Consider the following 15146-nt stretch of genomic DNA (forward strand, 5'->3'; position numbering starts at 1 on the left):
AAGGAACGTAACTTTGCTGAGTCTCTCTCTCTCTCTCTCTCTCTCTCTCTCTCTCTCTCTCATCCACCTCTGGTTAGATCTAAGGCTTCAGGTAAACATGTGCATTTTATATGCATGCAAACATTTTTGGAGCGGAGCGTGGAGCGCTGCGCGGAGCGGAGCGGGTTGCAGTGTTACTGGAGCGCGGAGCGGTTATGGCTGGAGCGGCATTTTGCGACTTTGAGGGCGGAGCGGAGCGGTAACAACCTTTGTGAGCGAGGAGCGGAAATTCTCGCCGCTCCACTCCGCTCACATGCTCTGGCGCCGACCTATCAGTTTGTAGCATTAAGCTGGGCATACACTGTGCCATATTTTGAATCGTATGAGACTGCCCCATCTCACACTGCACGACTAGATCGCAGAGTTCAAAAGTTCACAGCCCACGATTTATGGTCTCACACTGTACGACCCGATGCTCGGATGCGACCCGTCTGCTCACACTATACGATCATAATCCTCCCGTCGGCCTCTGTGTACTGGAACTCGAGGCCGGTTTTGGGGCAGGGGTGGGATGTGCCCACACCCAAATGTGCGTCCTGCCCACCCGATCAAAGGTTATGGGTATCCTTTATTTTTTTATAATTTAATTTTTTTATATATATATATATATATATATATAAAAAATCCCAAAATATCTGTACCGTTTCTGATTGGGTGGGCACCGCGCATCATTTTAGACACAACAATGAACGCATACCGCAAAAGTTGTGTCTTGGCGGAGGGACCCCAGGTCCCAGCAAAATGAACACTTCTTTGTGTTCAGAAGAGTTACTGTTAAATAGCAACATTTATAAGGCGTTATAAATAACAGGGGGGCTGTGCCTGGGCCGGGACTCGTGTTTGCAGAGGCAGATTGTGACTGCTTTGCCCTGAAGGCTGATTTATGGTTCCACGTTACACCAACGCAGAGCCTACGGCGTAGGGTATGCAGCGACGCGCACCGTACGTGGGAAATCCAGTCTTTTTTCTGCTATTAAAACATGATTTGTAATGTGAATTTGCAACACTTAAACTACAAATAATATTTTTTGACGTGACATCAGAGATTGTACATGCTCTCTGCGAAAGGATGAGGTCAATCGGGTCGCAGCTGCTTCAACTGTGCGATACCTTCACGAGGAGCGACCAGGATTTCAAACACGCTTGATTTTCTTGCGACCTCACGATTTGTGATCGGGAGCTCGTCGTGAGGTGTTAATCTCTCGTCGTCACCCCACATATTTTGCACGAGGCACGAGCAACGATTGGGTCGAAATCCGTCCCGATCCAAAAGATAGTCGCACGACTGGAAAATCGTCTCAAAACGAGCCGATAATCGCACAGTGTATGCCCGGCTTTAGGCTGGATGTGACCAGAGAGCATATTCCTAAACACCACATCATCAATAAACATGTGTGATCCACTGGCAACTATGCATGCCCATGCTGAAACACTGCCTGCAAAACACCATCGGGACATTGTATGCTTTGGATCGTGAGCTGTTCCTAACTTTCTTTGTACTTTTATCTTTCTATGATTATAATACAGGTTTATCTAGGTTTTTTCTGTCCAAACAGTCTGATTTCAGAGCATTAGGGGGTTTCTAAGATGTTTTCTGGTAGAATCTAATTTTTCTTTCCTGTTCTCGAATGTTACCAGAGGTCTGCATCTTGTCATAGGCCCTCCGTATTTACCGTCATTAATGCATCTGTTTATAGATTTTTTGATTCCTATTGATGTTGTGGAGGGGTTTTTATTCACCAAGGACATGATTCTGCGTATCTCTCAATTAGGCAAAGGGAAGGAAAGTTTGAACTGCAGATTTAAAGGCAGCTGAAAATAGGTGTGTCTTCAACCTGGACTTAAATACAGTGTAAATACACTGAGAGTTTCAGCTGATCTGAGGCTTTTATATTAATTTTTCATTTTATTTCAATTTCTTAAACATTCTTTACTTGGATTGATGTTTTGGTGGTCTTCAAAGTAGATTCAATCAAACAACAGCCAAATACCAACGTCATGCCTGATATCAACTCCATTTATCTGCTTCATTTGCTTGAAGTTCGGAGGGAATGAATCACATTTGGCTGATTAACTTCATTTAAGTAAATTTAGGTAGTTTGCATAAACTGAAATGCACTGTTAAAACTGAGAGTCCACTCTTTGATCAAATCTTGATTGTTTGATTTCAAATCCATTGTGGTGGTGTATAAAGGCAAAATCATTTAAACTCTGTCATTGTTCAAATCCTTCTGGACCTGTATATGTCTATAGGTCTGTATATAAATCGTCTCATTTAACTGTCAAATTATGATAACTAAATTAGGTGTCATTGTCTTTTTTGAATTAATATTACAGTTTGAAATATGATTAGCTGACTGCTTGATAAGGAATTCTTAATGAAAAGCCTGAATGAAAACTTTGTGAAGTCATTGGAAATTGGACGTTTCTAAATTTAGCACAATGGGTATTTCATTTAAAAAGCCAAAATAATTTTTTTTTAAATGGGTCAAGCAGGTAAGGTTTTTATTATCAAACTTTGTACGTGTGTGTTTTAGCTAAGTGTGTGTGTGTGTGTGTGTGTGTGTGTGTGTGTGTGTGTGTGTGTGTGTGGTGGTGGGGGATTTTGGACAAAGCTGTCCAGCCATAAAATGCATTGATTGTTGTTTCTCACACTGTGGAAGGAATCATGGGACTTACAGATTTAGTTTGATGTTCTATCTCTTGCGGAACATCTACATACAGCAAGCTCATGACAAATTTTTCCAAAATCTTGTTTTTTATTTTTAGTTCCTTATTTTTGATCCTTTAAACCTTACTAAGATTATGTACATCTGCTAAAGATCAGGCAATTCAGGACCAACGCTACCTCAAAAGTGGCCATTAAAGTATAAAGGTAAAAGCTACTGTTTTCCTGTCATGCTTTCATTTATTTTCATCTCGTACTGGTGCTGCTGCAGTGTTTGTGACACATATTTCTAGTATTTGACTATTCGGTGCACCTTTGTTATACGCAGGCTTTCTTGCATGAACACTGCCGAAATACACTGAAATATTGTGTATGACAAACAACTGGCATGTTCGCACAAACACACTGTAGTGGCATTAACATAACCAAACAATTTGCAGTCTACTACAAACTCACAAAATGCACACCGTCTAAAATAACCCTTTGGGGAAAAATAGTACAAAAAGACTCAGAGAAGCGGAAAGAATCAAACATTGAAATCCACTCCCCTCATATCTTTCCCATCCATCTCTTTTCCTTCTCTCTCACATATACACACACACGTGCACAAACTGCACACTGTCTATTGACATGTAGATAAATCAGAGCCAGACGAAGTAGTCACTGATGTGAAATGAAAATGACGCTAATCTGCTGTTACCATAACACACGCAGACGCATCAATTATTAACACACGCAATAACTCCCCTTTCTCCTCTTTCATTCTCATTCTTCTCATCTGTCTTTCTCCATTGTGTACATCTCTCTAGATGGAGGGGTCAGGTTCTGTTGAAAGCTCCCATGTCTTCACCTTAGTGCTGTGGTTGGGCCTTTTACGACATGTATAATCTTGTCTTGGCATTTTTATTCATCTGACAAAGAAAGCCTGGTCAGGCTGGTGTCCGTAGCGGTTCAGCCGTGCAAATCTGAATTGGTTTTTGCCATAGCAAGCTTTATTAGTGCTTTGCTTAAAACATGGAGACATTTAAAAAATACAGGTGAAAGTTATCAGTTTAGAAAAGAAACATTTAGTTTAGTAATCAACCGATCAAATGTAAAGAAATGCTAACAACTGAAGTTGTAATGTATGGCTAATGTAAGGTCTGATTAAAAACCTATAGTTGGATTGTTTAACAGCATTGTTAAAGCTCTTATATTTTAGGAATGTGTGGAGTAAGGGTGACAATGTTTACTCATTATTTACCGGTACTTTCTACTAAAACTGTTATAACCACAGCACACTCTGGGTTTCATATCTGAGTTTACTAGATGGTAAATAACAATGCAACAATAAATGGTGTGAAGATCAGGGCAGATACTCTGCAAGCTTGATGATGAGCACAAAGACATAAAGAGGGGAAAATTCAATGTAGAAAATGTTGGGACTCATATTCTGCAACAGGAGCCCAGCTTAGTTCAAATGCATCTGCACACACACAGAAACTAACATACAAATTGTACGCCAAACATGACTAACCTATCTATTTCATGTCTTCCACATTCTCTCTTCTGTTTCCCTCAGGTAACCGTTTTTTCCTGACCTCATTTGGAGCTCTGTATATCTCAGAAGTGCAGAAGGAAGATGCTCTTTCCACCTACCGCTGCATCACAAAGCACAAGTACAGTGGAGAGACTCGCCAGAGCAATGGAGCCAGGCTCTCTGTTATGGGTAGGCAACAAGTTGTTGTGCATATCATTGATACTCACTGAGCATTTATGCAGTTTGTTTTAATTTAAGTAAGTTTTAATTAATGACTCATGTGGCAGGCATGGATTGTAGGAAAATGCTGCTTTGGCCTTCACAAACCTCAAAGTTGCCAGTTTGTATGGGGTTTTACAGGATTACAACAACATCAAATGACAATTGTGCTATTTGAGAATAAACACTGAATATATGAAGTATAGGCTATGTGAAGTGCATGCATTCCATCACTATAGTTGAGGCATGCAACCATTTCATGTAATAATCAAGCATATTTCAAAAACTGCCTCCAACCTGGCTACGCCAAACACAAGTCAAGGAAATGCATGCCTACTTGCTCCTCTCAGTATAGTAAGCTTTTTTGTGTTTTTTTTTTGTATTTTCTGTCAAATAAGTTGTGGAATATCAAGTAAGAAAATATTATCAACAGTTTGGGTGACACACAGTTTAGTGTGGTATAGGTGGCTCTCCTGATTCTCCCATGCCTGATGTCCAGTGTAGTGGTTGGGCATACAAGAACATTTTTGCCTGGTTTTACTTTTCAGTGTCAAAGAATCCATTGACAGAAATTTAAAATCAAAACACATTTGCGTTCTCATTTCCAGACCCTACGGAGTCCACCCCGTCCGTGCTGGACACTTTCCAGTCTGGTGAGATGCAGGTGGGACACAGTGTGGAGCTGCCCTGCGTCGCCTCTGGGTATCCAAACCCCACCATCAGGTGGTTAAAGGATGGTCGACCGTTACCGGCGGACTCCCACTGGACACGGCGCGTCACTGGCCTTACCATTTCTGACTTGAGACTGGAGGACAGTGGCAATTACATCTGTGAGGTCACCAACAGCTTTGGCTCAAAAGAGGTGACTGGTCACCTCAATGTTATAGGTAGGTTAACAGTTGGGACAATTTAACAGGTGCCTTCCCCCAATGGTTCCCAAACTTTATCTGGTGGGCACCTGTTTTGTTTATAATAAAACTTTAAAAACGAGCCACATTTACAGTGTAATTATCTCAAGTCCAACTGTTTTTATTCATTGTGTAACCATATTCTTTCTGTGTAATTATGTTCAGATTTCTTTTTAACATTGCTATCAATACATTTGTCAAAAAATGCATTTAAATGTGTTTAAAAACACGAACAACCCGCTATCAAACAAGTCATGTCAAAAACCTTATCATTAGATCATCAGAGCAATTCTTGAGGCGCTTATATATAATATCAACCTTATATAGTAAATAATCTGACACTAGCGAAAAATTTAGATTTTTTTTTTCATACATTGCATAAATATTGCAGCGTTGCATAGTTTCAAAATAAAATAAAACCACTGGCACACAAGGCACTATTATTTCCATCCACACCTTATTAGAAAACATTTTCTAAATTTCTTGCCAATGAATTCTATAACTTAGCATTCTTTAGCTTTAGTTTAACTGGACACAGCTGAAGACAGCTGACAGCTGAAGAATGATTTTTGTCCAAGAAAGCTATTTTATTTTTAAGCCTGCCAGCTAAATAAACAAGTTGATTGCAGGTGTGTTTACTGTGACACTCAACATTAGCAGGACAGACTAAGCTGCGCTGAGCGAAATTAGCTTCTGTATCATCTGCACTACTTACCACTTTCTTGATGCCTTTTTTGCACCTCCTGTTTTTTTCCCATTCGTTTTTCACTGCTTGGATGGATGTCTTGGATATCACTGATGGATAGCTTCTCTTCAATTGTATTGACTCCCTCTCATCAGGGTTGTTTACGTAAGACGCATCGAGGGCGAGTGGTAGAGGCGTTGGTTGCCCCTTTAGGGCGTTTTCCGCTGGCCAATCAGTGTCATTGTAAATTCTCCTCATCGACACTGCTCTTTTCCAATTCAAAGTTGGTCGGCCCTCAGGGGCCCCATTCTGGCACGGATTTGCCCTTGCATTTGCCTGGTGCACCTGTTGGCATGCAGCACCTCTGATGATACCACCAGTATCCATGCTGTATCCCGCCACACCAAATTTGAGAACCACTGCCCTAACCTTCGATATCTATGCTATGAATTTGCTATGAATTTCATTGGGTCGGGAAACTGACTCAATGACAAAAATCTTGAATCTTGAATCTATGTTATACTACCAGTTGCAGAGTCAAAGGGTAAGATAAACAGAGGTAAGATGTACAATAGCCAGACAAAACAGGAGCAAAACTGCAATCATTTAAACATGTGCTATGGCCACACTTGTCTGGTAAAAGCCTGAGCTTGATCTCCAGGGATAGCTTCATCCTCCCCTTGCCCTCAAACCTCAGGGAACCATGGCTAAGGTGACAGAAAAGAACAGTGGTCATGCAGGGCTGTCAGTTACAAACCATGTCAAAAACAGAGGGAATCCACATCTTAAAATGTTATAATATTATGTGTGTTGATGGAAAAGATGAGAGGAGGTTTGCACACATAAAGAACATGACACACTTGTGAAGATTATTGAGGGGCACATGTGGATGAGGCAGTGATAAGAGATGGAATTTATGGGTGACTTGGAAGGAGGATAAGGTTAGTGAACGCTGGGCAAACTGGCCACGGGGCGCATCACTGTGCAACTCACAAACCTCCTATGACAGGGCATGCAAGGTGGGACACACACACACACACACACACACACACGCACGTATACTGTACATGTACCCACTGCACATGAAGAAAGTCTCACACTTGCACATGCACTCACACTCAGACACACATGTCCAAACACATTCAGCAGCCTCCAGCACTTAACACCAGCTGCTTCATTGCTCGCTGACATTTTCTCCCCTTACTATCTTTCTGTCTCGCTTTTCCTTGCTGCTTCGCGCACACACACTCAATCACAATGACACAGGACTTGTCACACTGACAAGAAATACACATACCAAAATATGATTTGTGTTGCGTAGCCAGCACGGTGTAGCTCGGTAGAAAAGTGCAGATAATGTCCATCCAATGCCAGCGCTGCTGTCATACATGAACCTTTATTTCAACATTCTGGTCTTAACTTACATTTGTCTACATTATTGTCTTCACATGTTTTTTTTATTTGGTTTTGTTTTAACTCTGCTCTACCTGATCCTTTTGTTTCCAGAGCCACTCCGAGTAACCTTATCTCCAAAGAACCTGAAGACAGGGATCAGCAGTACAGTCATCCTCTCCTGTGCAGTCCAAGGCTCCCCCCACTTTACTGTGTCATGGTACCGCAACACAGAACCTGTCGTGCCCGATCAGCACTTTTCCATCCAAGGGGCTCACAACGAGACACTGTTCATTTCTGCTGCACAAAAAAGACACTCTGGAGCCTACCAGTGTTTTGCCACGCGAAAAGGCCAGACCGCTCAGGACTTCTCCATCATCCTGCTTGAAGGTGATGACTGAAAAGGATCATCATCATATTGATGTTCAATTATAAATGTTCATCAGCTCAGACTGTTGAGGTCTATCACATTATTCAATGAGGGTAAAGGCTTGTTTTTATGCTAAATGAGACAATGATTCCACATGGTTTACAGTGCATATGTACATCCATGAAGAAAGCTTGAGAGCAGGTTGTTCTGCTTCCGCACCAGATGCGTAATAATCGCGTTGCAGTCACTTGAAATTTTGCTCACATATGGAATGAAAAACACAAATAGTTAAGAGAAAAAAGGCTTAGTTAAAGTGATTCAAACACACTTTTCCTTATATATAGTAAAACTATGTTCTTATTATATTGCTTTTTAGCTTTTTGAATTATTTCCACTTATTTCCATTTTATGTAGCTTTTGTGCAAAGAAAGAAAACATTTGTAAAGCTGTAAACCTCAAAGAATATACCAATGTAAGCTCTTTTTCTAATGATATTTCACCAAAAACCATATATTATGGTTAGGTTGGTGCACCTATCAAAAAAGAGGGGGAAAAGATTTTTTAAATAGGTATGACCTAAAAATTAAGGATTTCAAACACAATATGACAATAAAGCAATGTGTCCTATGAACATTCAATTCAATTCAATTTGATTTATATAGCGTCTGTTACAACACAAGTTGTCTCTAGGCACTTTTCAGAGACCCAGAGAATGACCCCTGAGCAATTATTACATAAACAATGGCATGTAAAGATGGGAGAAAAACCTTAAACTCAAACAGTTGCAAGGAAAAATCCCCTTAAAGCCATTAAGACATGAAAGCCAGTCAAATTCTTACATTGGAGATGTACATAAAATCAGATTCTGAAACTATAAATGAGCTCAATTCAGGCTCATAAATATGTATTCCTTTAACACATTTATTGCTCATTTGAATCCATTATATGTTTATTGATTCACATCTTATATCTCCTCCCATGTGATTGTTTGTCAGATGGTACGCCCCGTGTTGTTGCCTCCTTCAGTGAAAGGGTGGTAGTCCCGGGTGAACCGTTTTCCTTGATGTGTGCTGCCAAGGGAGCGCCTCCACCCACCATCACCTGGACCCTGGATGACGAGCCTGTGGTCCGGGATCTGTCCCGTGTTAGAGCCAGTCAGTACATGCTCTCTGATGGCAGCACTGTGAGCCACGTCAACGTCAGCAGCCCCCAGATTCAAGATGGAGGAGTGTATCGGTGCGCCGCACGAAACTCGGCTGGTAGTGCTGAGTACCAAGCGCGCATAAACGTAAGAGGTGCCTGTCTACTTTTCAATATCAGTCATACAGAGGCTATAGCCTGACCCCTTCCCTACCCTGACCAAAACCCTCTGCTGTGTCCCTTTTAATGTCTCTACCTCTCTTTGTGCTTTCCTTTCTCATCTACATTATATAGATTGAAGCAGTTTCTGCCTTTTTAGTTTATATGCTGTCTCTCCATCTTCACAATTATACAGTCATGAAAATAAAAATATATGCTCTTTCAATTTGAAAGACGGAGATGTAAAATTATCTGGTCCTCATGAAAAAAAACACAGGAAACATGATGCTATCATTATTTCTTCAATAAAATCCCAGCTGGAATGCAGAAGCAGTGTGAAAACCAAGAGTACTTCATGATGCAATAACTCCACCATAAGCAGCCATACCATGAAGTAATAGTAGTATATCTATGACATTATCAGTCAAAAATAATATTGGCTCAATATTCTTAACAATGATTCGACTGGGCCCTTGCAAAACCTTGATTTTTTGTTTTTGTTTGGTTTGTTCTGTTTTTATGTCCTACTCAGTTGTATATTGGGAGGTGCTCTTTGCATCACTGTACCATAGCTTGAACTGTTTCAGTCGAGTTTTTTATGTGTGACTATAGTATATTTGGATCTTCACAAGAGTTAATGATCGACTCAATGAAAGCACAGTGCCCGGGTCTTGGTTGTAAGACAAAATGATCAGCCTTGTGCCACTATTCCTGACAGTTGGTGTGGTGTATTTGTGCTGTCTTTTGAGTGTTGCTGTGCTTTTCTAACTTGCTCATGAAGGCCTGGACTTTAGATGGCAGTTTGGCATTTGGTCCTTAGAAGAATGGAAAGAAGTTTAGCACGGGAAGAATGGAGGTTACAAGACAGAGTGTGATGGTAGAGTAGGTCAGTGAGATACTGTATGAAGAAAATAAAGAAAAGTATCTGAATTTGAGTTGTAATCCTTAAGGTTCGTGCAGCCAGTGGAGGGTTTGGAGAACAGGGGTGATGTGGTCATGGGAACTGGAGCGGATGAGGAGATGTGCAGCAGAATTTTAGATGTGTTGATGTTTTTTGAGGACCACCAAAAGTTGCACTATACAGGATGTTGTTACTGTAGTCCAGTCTGTATGTGATGAAAGCAAGGATCAGAATTTTAGCAGCAGGGAAATGAAGTGAGGGGTGGAGACTAACTATGTTTTTGAAAAAATGAAATTCTGATTGTTCAGTTATGTCACAACTTGGGATATGTAGGACCCGATGCAGGAGAAAGAGGGAGCGGGAGTTCCAATAAATGTGATTTATTTAAAAAAAAAACCTCTGCTGAGCAGGATTAAGCAAAACAAAAACAGGGGCCTAAACTTAAGAAAAAAGAATTAACCATGACAAAAAAACATGACGATGTGATTACAGACCGGCAGGGTGCAAGGAAAAGACAAGGTAAGATATACACATGGAACTTGGTGCAAACAATCAGGGCAGATGGGAACAAGGGAAGTCAAGTCAAAAAACACAAAACTAAAACACAAGGATACAGGTTTTCAAAATAAAAGAGGAACATAAATCCAAAAACTGTCACAGAACCCAAAAATCATGACAAAACCCAAAAACTGTGTCCAGTTAATATGATGTTCAACCGTGAGGTTGCTGTCAAAGGTGACCCCAAGATTTTAGATGTGTTGGGTGGGGGAAAGGAGAGAGTTTTTTGGTAAGTGACTTTGAGCCAATTATGAGCATGTCTATTTTATCACAGCTGAGCTTGAGCATGATTTGATTTCAGTGATGTGCTCGGTCAAAGTGGAGGAGTGGCAGAGGTGATAGATTTAGTGGAGATGTAGAACTAAATGTCGTCAGTGTAGCAGTGGTTGTGGATAACATCTTGACATATGATATGACCAAGGGGGAGCATATGAAGATAAATAGGAGGAGAACAAGCACCAAACCCTGGGGGTCACTTTGAGATAGGCTAGCATAGGAGGAAGTGTAGTTGTTGATGCTGATAAACTGTTGCCAGTTTATGAAATATATGACTTCAGCCAAGACAGGGTGGTTCCAATGATGTTGAGGGAGGAATCAAGTCGGGGGATAAGAATACTATGGTCATTTGTGTCAAAAGCTACAGAGAGAATATTGAGATGGCGAGAGTCAGAGGAAGAGAGGAGGTTGTCGGAGACTTTGATAAGGGCAGATTCAGCACTGGGAGCGGAAACCAGATTGAAACAGACGATGAGAGGTTAGATGGGCTTTGTGTTGAGTGCTGACAGCACATTCCAGTACAGGTTTTTTTTTCTTCTATCATTGACCTTTGAGTGAAATTGCCAGGACTTTTTTTATTTTTTAGTATTACTTTTCAATAATCTTGCCCTGTGTAGAATGATAGACTCCATTTTGTTAAGAAACTGCCCTACGATATTTCCCAGATTTATGAACAGCAGCAATTGCTTCTCTAAAATCACAGGTATATTACTTGCCATTTTGATTCTTTTAAAAGCAGTAGGGTTGGGGTGTTCTCTTCTGTTCTGGTGTTCTCTTTTGTGGTGCAGATTTCACACACCCCTCATATTATATCATGTGTCAATGTTTATCAAAGGTTGTATTTACCCAGTTTCAGCTGGGGCCTATTTCATGAAGCAGATTTTGTGAAAACTGAATATGTTGATCTTGAAAAGAGAGAAACAGGGGTTTCCTTTGCAGATAGTGGGGTAACTTTAACCCCGAGAAAGAGGGTTTAGACAAGCCTGTGTTGGAAACCGAGGTCAGTTATACTTTGTCCATCCATCCATCCATCCATCGTCCGCCGCTTATCCGTTCCCGGGTCGTGGGGGCAGCAGCCTCAGCAGAGACGCCCAGACTTCCTTCACCCCAGACACTTCCTTCAGCTCTTCCGAGGGGAGTCCGAGGTGTTCCCAGGCCAGCCGAGAGACATAGTTTCTCCAGCGTGTCCTGGGTCTTCCCCGGGGTCTCCTCCCGGTGGGACATGCCTGGAACACCTCCCTAGGGAGGCGTCCAGGAGGATCCGATACAGATGCCCAAGCCACCTCAGCTGACTCCTCTCAATGTGAAGGAGCAGCGGCTCGACTCCGAGCTCCTCCCGGGTGACCGAACTCCTCACCCTATCTCTAAGGGAGCGTCCAGCCACCCTGCGGAGGAAACTCATCTCGGCCGCTTGTATCCGCGATCTTGTCCTTTCGGTCACTACCCAAAGTTCATGCCCATAGGTGAGGGTAGGTGCGTAGATTGACCGGTAAATCGAGAGCTTCGCCTTTCGACTCAGCTCCTTCTTCACCACGACGGCCCGGTACATCGACCGCATAACTGCGGACGCTGCACCGATCCGTCTTTCAATCTCCCGCTCCATCGTTCCCCCACTCGTGAACAAGACCCCGAGATACTTAAACTCCTCCACCTGAGGCAGGACCTGTCCACCCACCCGGAGAAGGCACGCCACCCTTTCCCGGTGGAGAACCATGGCCTCGGTTTTGGAGGTGCTGATTCTCATCCCTGCCACGTCGCACTCGGCCTCAAACCGCCCCAGCACATGCTGAAGGTCCCGGTCCGATGAAGCAAACAGGACAACGTCATCCGCAAAAAGCAGAGACCAAATCCTGAGGTTCCCAAACCGGATCCCCTCCGGCCCCTGGCTGCGCCTAGAAATCCTGTCCATAAAAATTATGAACAGGACCGGTGACAAAGGGCAGCCCTGCCGGAGTCCAACATGCACCGGGAACAAGTCTGACCTACTGCCGGCAATGCGAACCAGACTCCTGCTCCGTTCATATAGAGACCGGACAGCCCTTAATAGAGGGCCCCGGACTCCATACTCACTGAGCGCCCCCCACAGAATGGCACGAGGGACACGGTCAAATGCCTTCTCCAGATCCACAAAACACATGTAGACTGGTTGGGCAAATTCCCACGAACCCTCAAGCACCCTGCAGAGGGTGTAGAGCTGGTCCAGTGTTCTGCGACCGGGACGAAAACCGCATTGTTCATCCTGAATCCGAGGTTCAACTATCGGTCGTATTCTCCTCTCCAGTACCCTGGCATAGACTTTCCCGGGGAGGCTGAGAAGTGTGATCCCCCTATAGTTGGAGCACACTCTCCGGTCCCCCTTTTTAAAGAGAGGGACCACCACCCCGGTTTGCCACTCCAGGGGCACTGTCCCCTTCCTCCATGCAATGTCGCAGAGGCGTGTCAACCAAGACAGCCCCGCGACATCCAGAGACTTGAGGTACTCAGGGCGAATCTCATCCACCCCCGGTGCCCTGCCACCGAGGAGATTATGAACCACCTCAGTGACCTCGGCTTGGGTGATGGATGAGCACGTCCCCGAGTCCCCACTCTCTGCTTCCTCAGTGGAAGGCATATCAGTCGGGTTGAGGAGATCCTCGAAGTATTCCTTCCACCGTCCGACGATGTCCCCAGTCGAGGTCAACAGCTCCCCACCCGCATCATAAACGGTGCCGGCAGAGTACTGCTTCCCCCTTCTGAGGCACCGAACGGTTCGCCAGAATTTCCTCGAGCCCGACCGAAAGTCTTCCTCCATGGCCTCCCCGAACTCCACCCAGACCCGGGTTTTTGCCTCCAGGACCGCCCAAGCTGCGGCTCGCTTGGCCTGCCGGTACCCATCTACTGCGTCAGGAGTCCCACATGTTAACATAGCCCGGTAGGACTCCTTCTTCAGTCTGACGGCATCCTGTACTTCCGGTGTCCACCACCGGGTTCTAGGATTGCCGCCACGACAGGCACCGGAGACCCTGCGACCACAACTTCGAGCCGCCGCTTGACAATGGAGGCAGAGAACATGGTCCACTCGGACTCAATGTCCCCCGCCTCCCCCGGGATAAAACAAAGTTATACTTTGTTTCCCTGGTAATAATAATGGATTCGATTTTTATAGGACAGTCAAAGGGCTCACAATGGTTCCACTATTCTTTCACTCCTCATTCATACTTGGTGGTGGTAAACTACATATTTAGCCACAGCCGCCATGGGACAGACTGACGTGGCAGCCAATATGTGCCGAATGGCCTCTTCGACCACCACCGTAACATTCATACAAAATTCACACCTGCAACGCCCTGGAGGCAAGCAGGGTGAAGTGTGTTGCCCAAGGACACAACGATAGATGACTGGGGGGAGCGGGGTTCTAACCGCCAATCCTTCAATCAATGGACGACCCACTCTACCGCCTATGTACCTGAGCCACTGATAATTTTAATGCTAATGGTAACTGACTCAACCTAACCTGGTCAAGAGCAGTTCCACAAGCCCCAATTTCTTCTCTGAACAGGTTTACTTTTTAATCTTATAACGGCCATTTAAGAGATGTCTCAACAAGAGGCTGCACTGGTTAGAATTCAGCTGCCTTTGTGTTGGGTACATTTCATGAAGGCTCCTTGGTCTTGCAACACAAACATCACCAATCATATGCTATTGCATCACACCAAACACTTTGGGTTGTTTAAATTTTTTTTAAACTTATTTCATATTTTTAGCTCTTTATTTACTTGCTAATGTGAGCTTTCCTCATAACAACTGGAAAGCTGAGAGCTGTGAGAAAAGAGGCCACTGTTCTCATTTGGTTTCTGATTTTATTCCCTTCTGTTTGTTTCTTTCTTTCTAACAAGTAGCTATATCCTGGCCCAAACTGTTCATCATCAAAGAAACATTTCTAAGGATTTCTGGTAGTGTACATGCTTATGCAATACAGTAATGTGTTTTTTATGTTTTGTTTGATTGTTTTTTAATTAGCATCCTTCTCCCACCTCTGTGAGTAAAGGCATTTTTTGGTAGGACACCCCACCATGATTTGATGTATTGATGGCATCTTTATTCTCATCAATGCTCCTTGAATGAGTTTTATGAAGAACTAAATGGTATCAAAGTGACAACCTTGAGCCGGTTACATTGGACCTATCTGAATTATGTTTTACACACTTTCTTTTCCCTTTATACAGTAAAAGTCCGTCTTTGGGTATAATACATCCATATTCCACCACCTTGTCTCTCAAAGCCATTTTGTGATAGACGTTAAATATGCCATATAAATGATGCATTCATTACA

At 43.2% G+C, this 15146-nt stretch overlaps 1 protein-coding gene across 1 annotated transcript in view; it reads left to right on the forward strand.

The window, feature by feature from the left end:
- Positions 1-15146, forward strand: part of dscaml1 (Down syndrome cell adhesion molecule like 1) — a 135919-nt gene that overhangs the window by 80458 nt on the left and 40315 nt on the right. Inside the window, exons 4-7 of the mRNA XM_061719377.1 lie at positions 4269-4415; positions 5054-5332; positions 7545-7820; positions 8796-9095. Of these exons, the coding sequence (XP_061575361.1) occupies positions 4269-4415; positions 5054-5332; positions 7545-7820; positions 8796-9095 (1002 nt within the window). The remainder of the gene's footprint in view (positions 1-4268; positions 4416-5053; positions 5333-7544; positions 7821-8795; positions 9096-15146) is intronic.

This window comes from Cololabis saira, chromosome 4 (assembly GCF_033807715.1).
Source record: "Cololabis saira isolate AMF1-May2022 chromosome 4, fColSai1.1, whole genome shotgun sequence".
Lineage (NCBI taxonomy): Eukaryota > Metazoa > Chordata > Actinopteri > Beloniformes > Belonidae > Cololabis > Cololabis saira.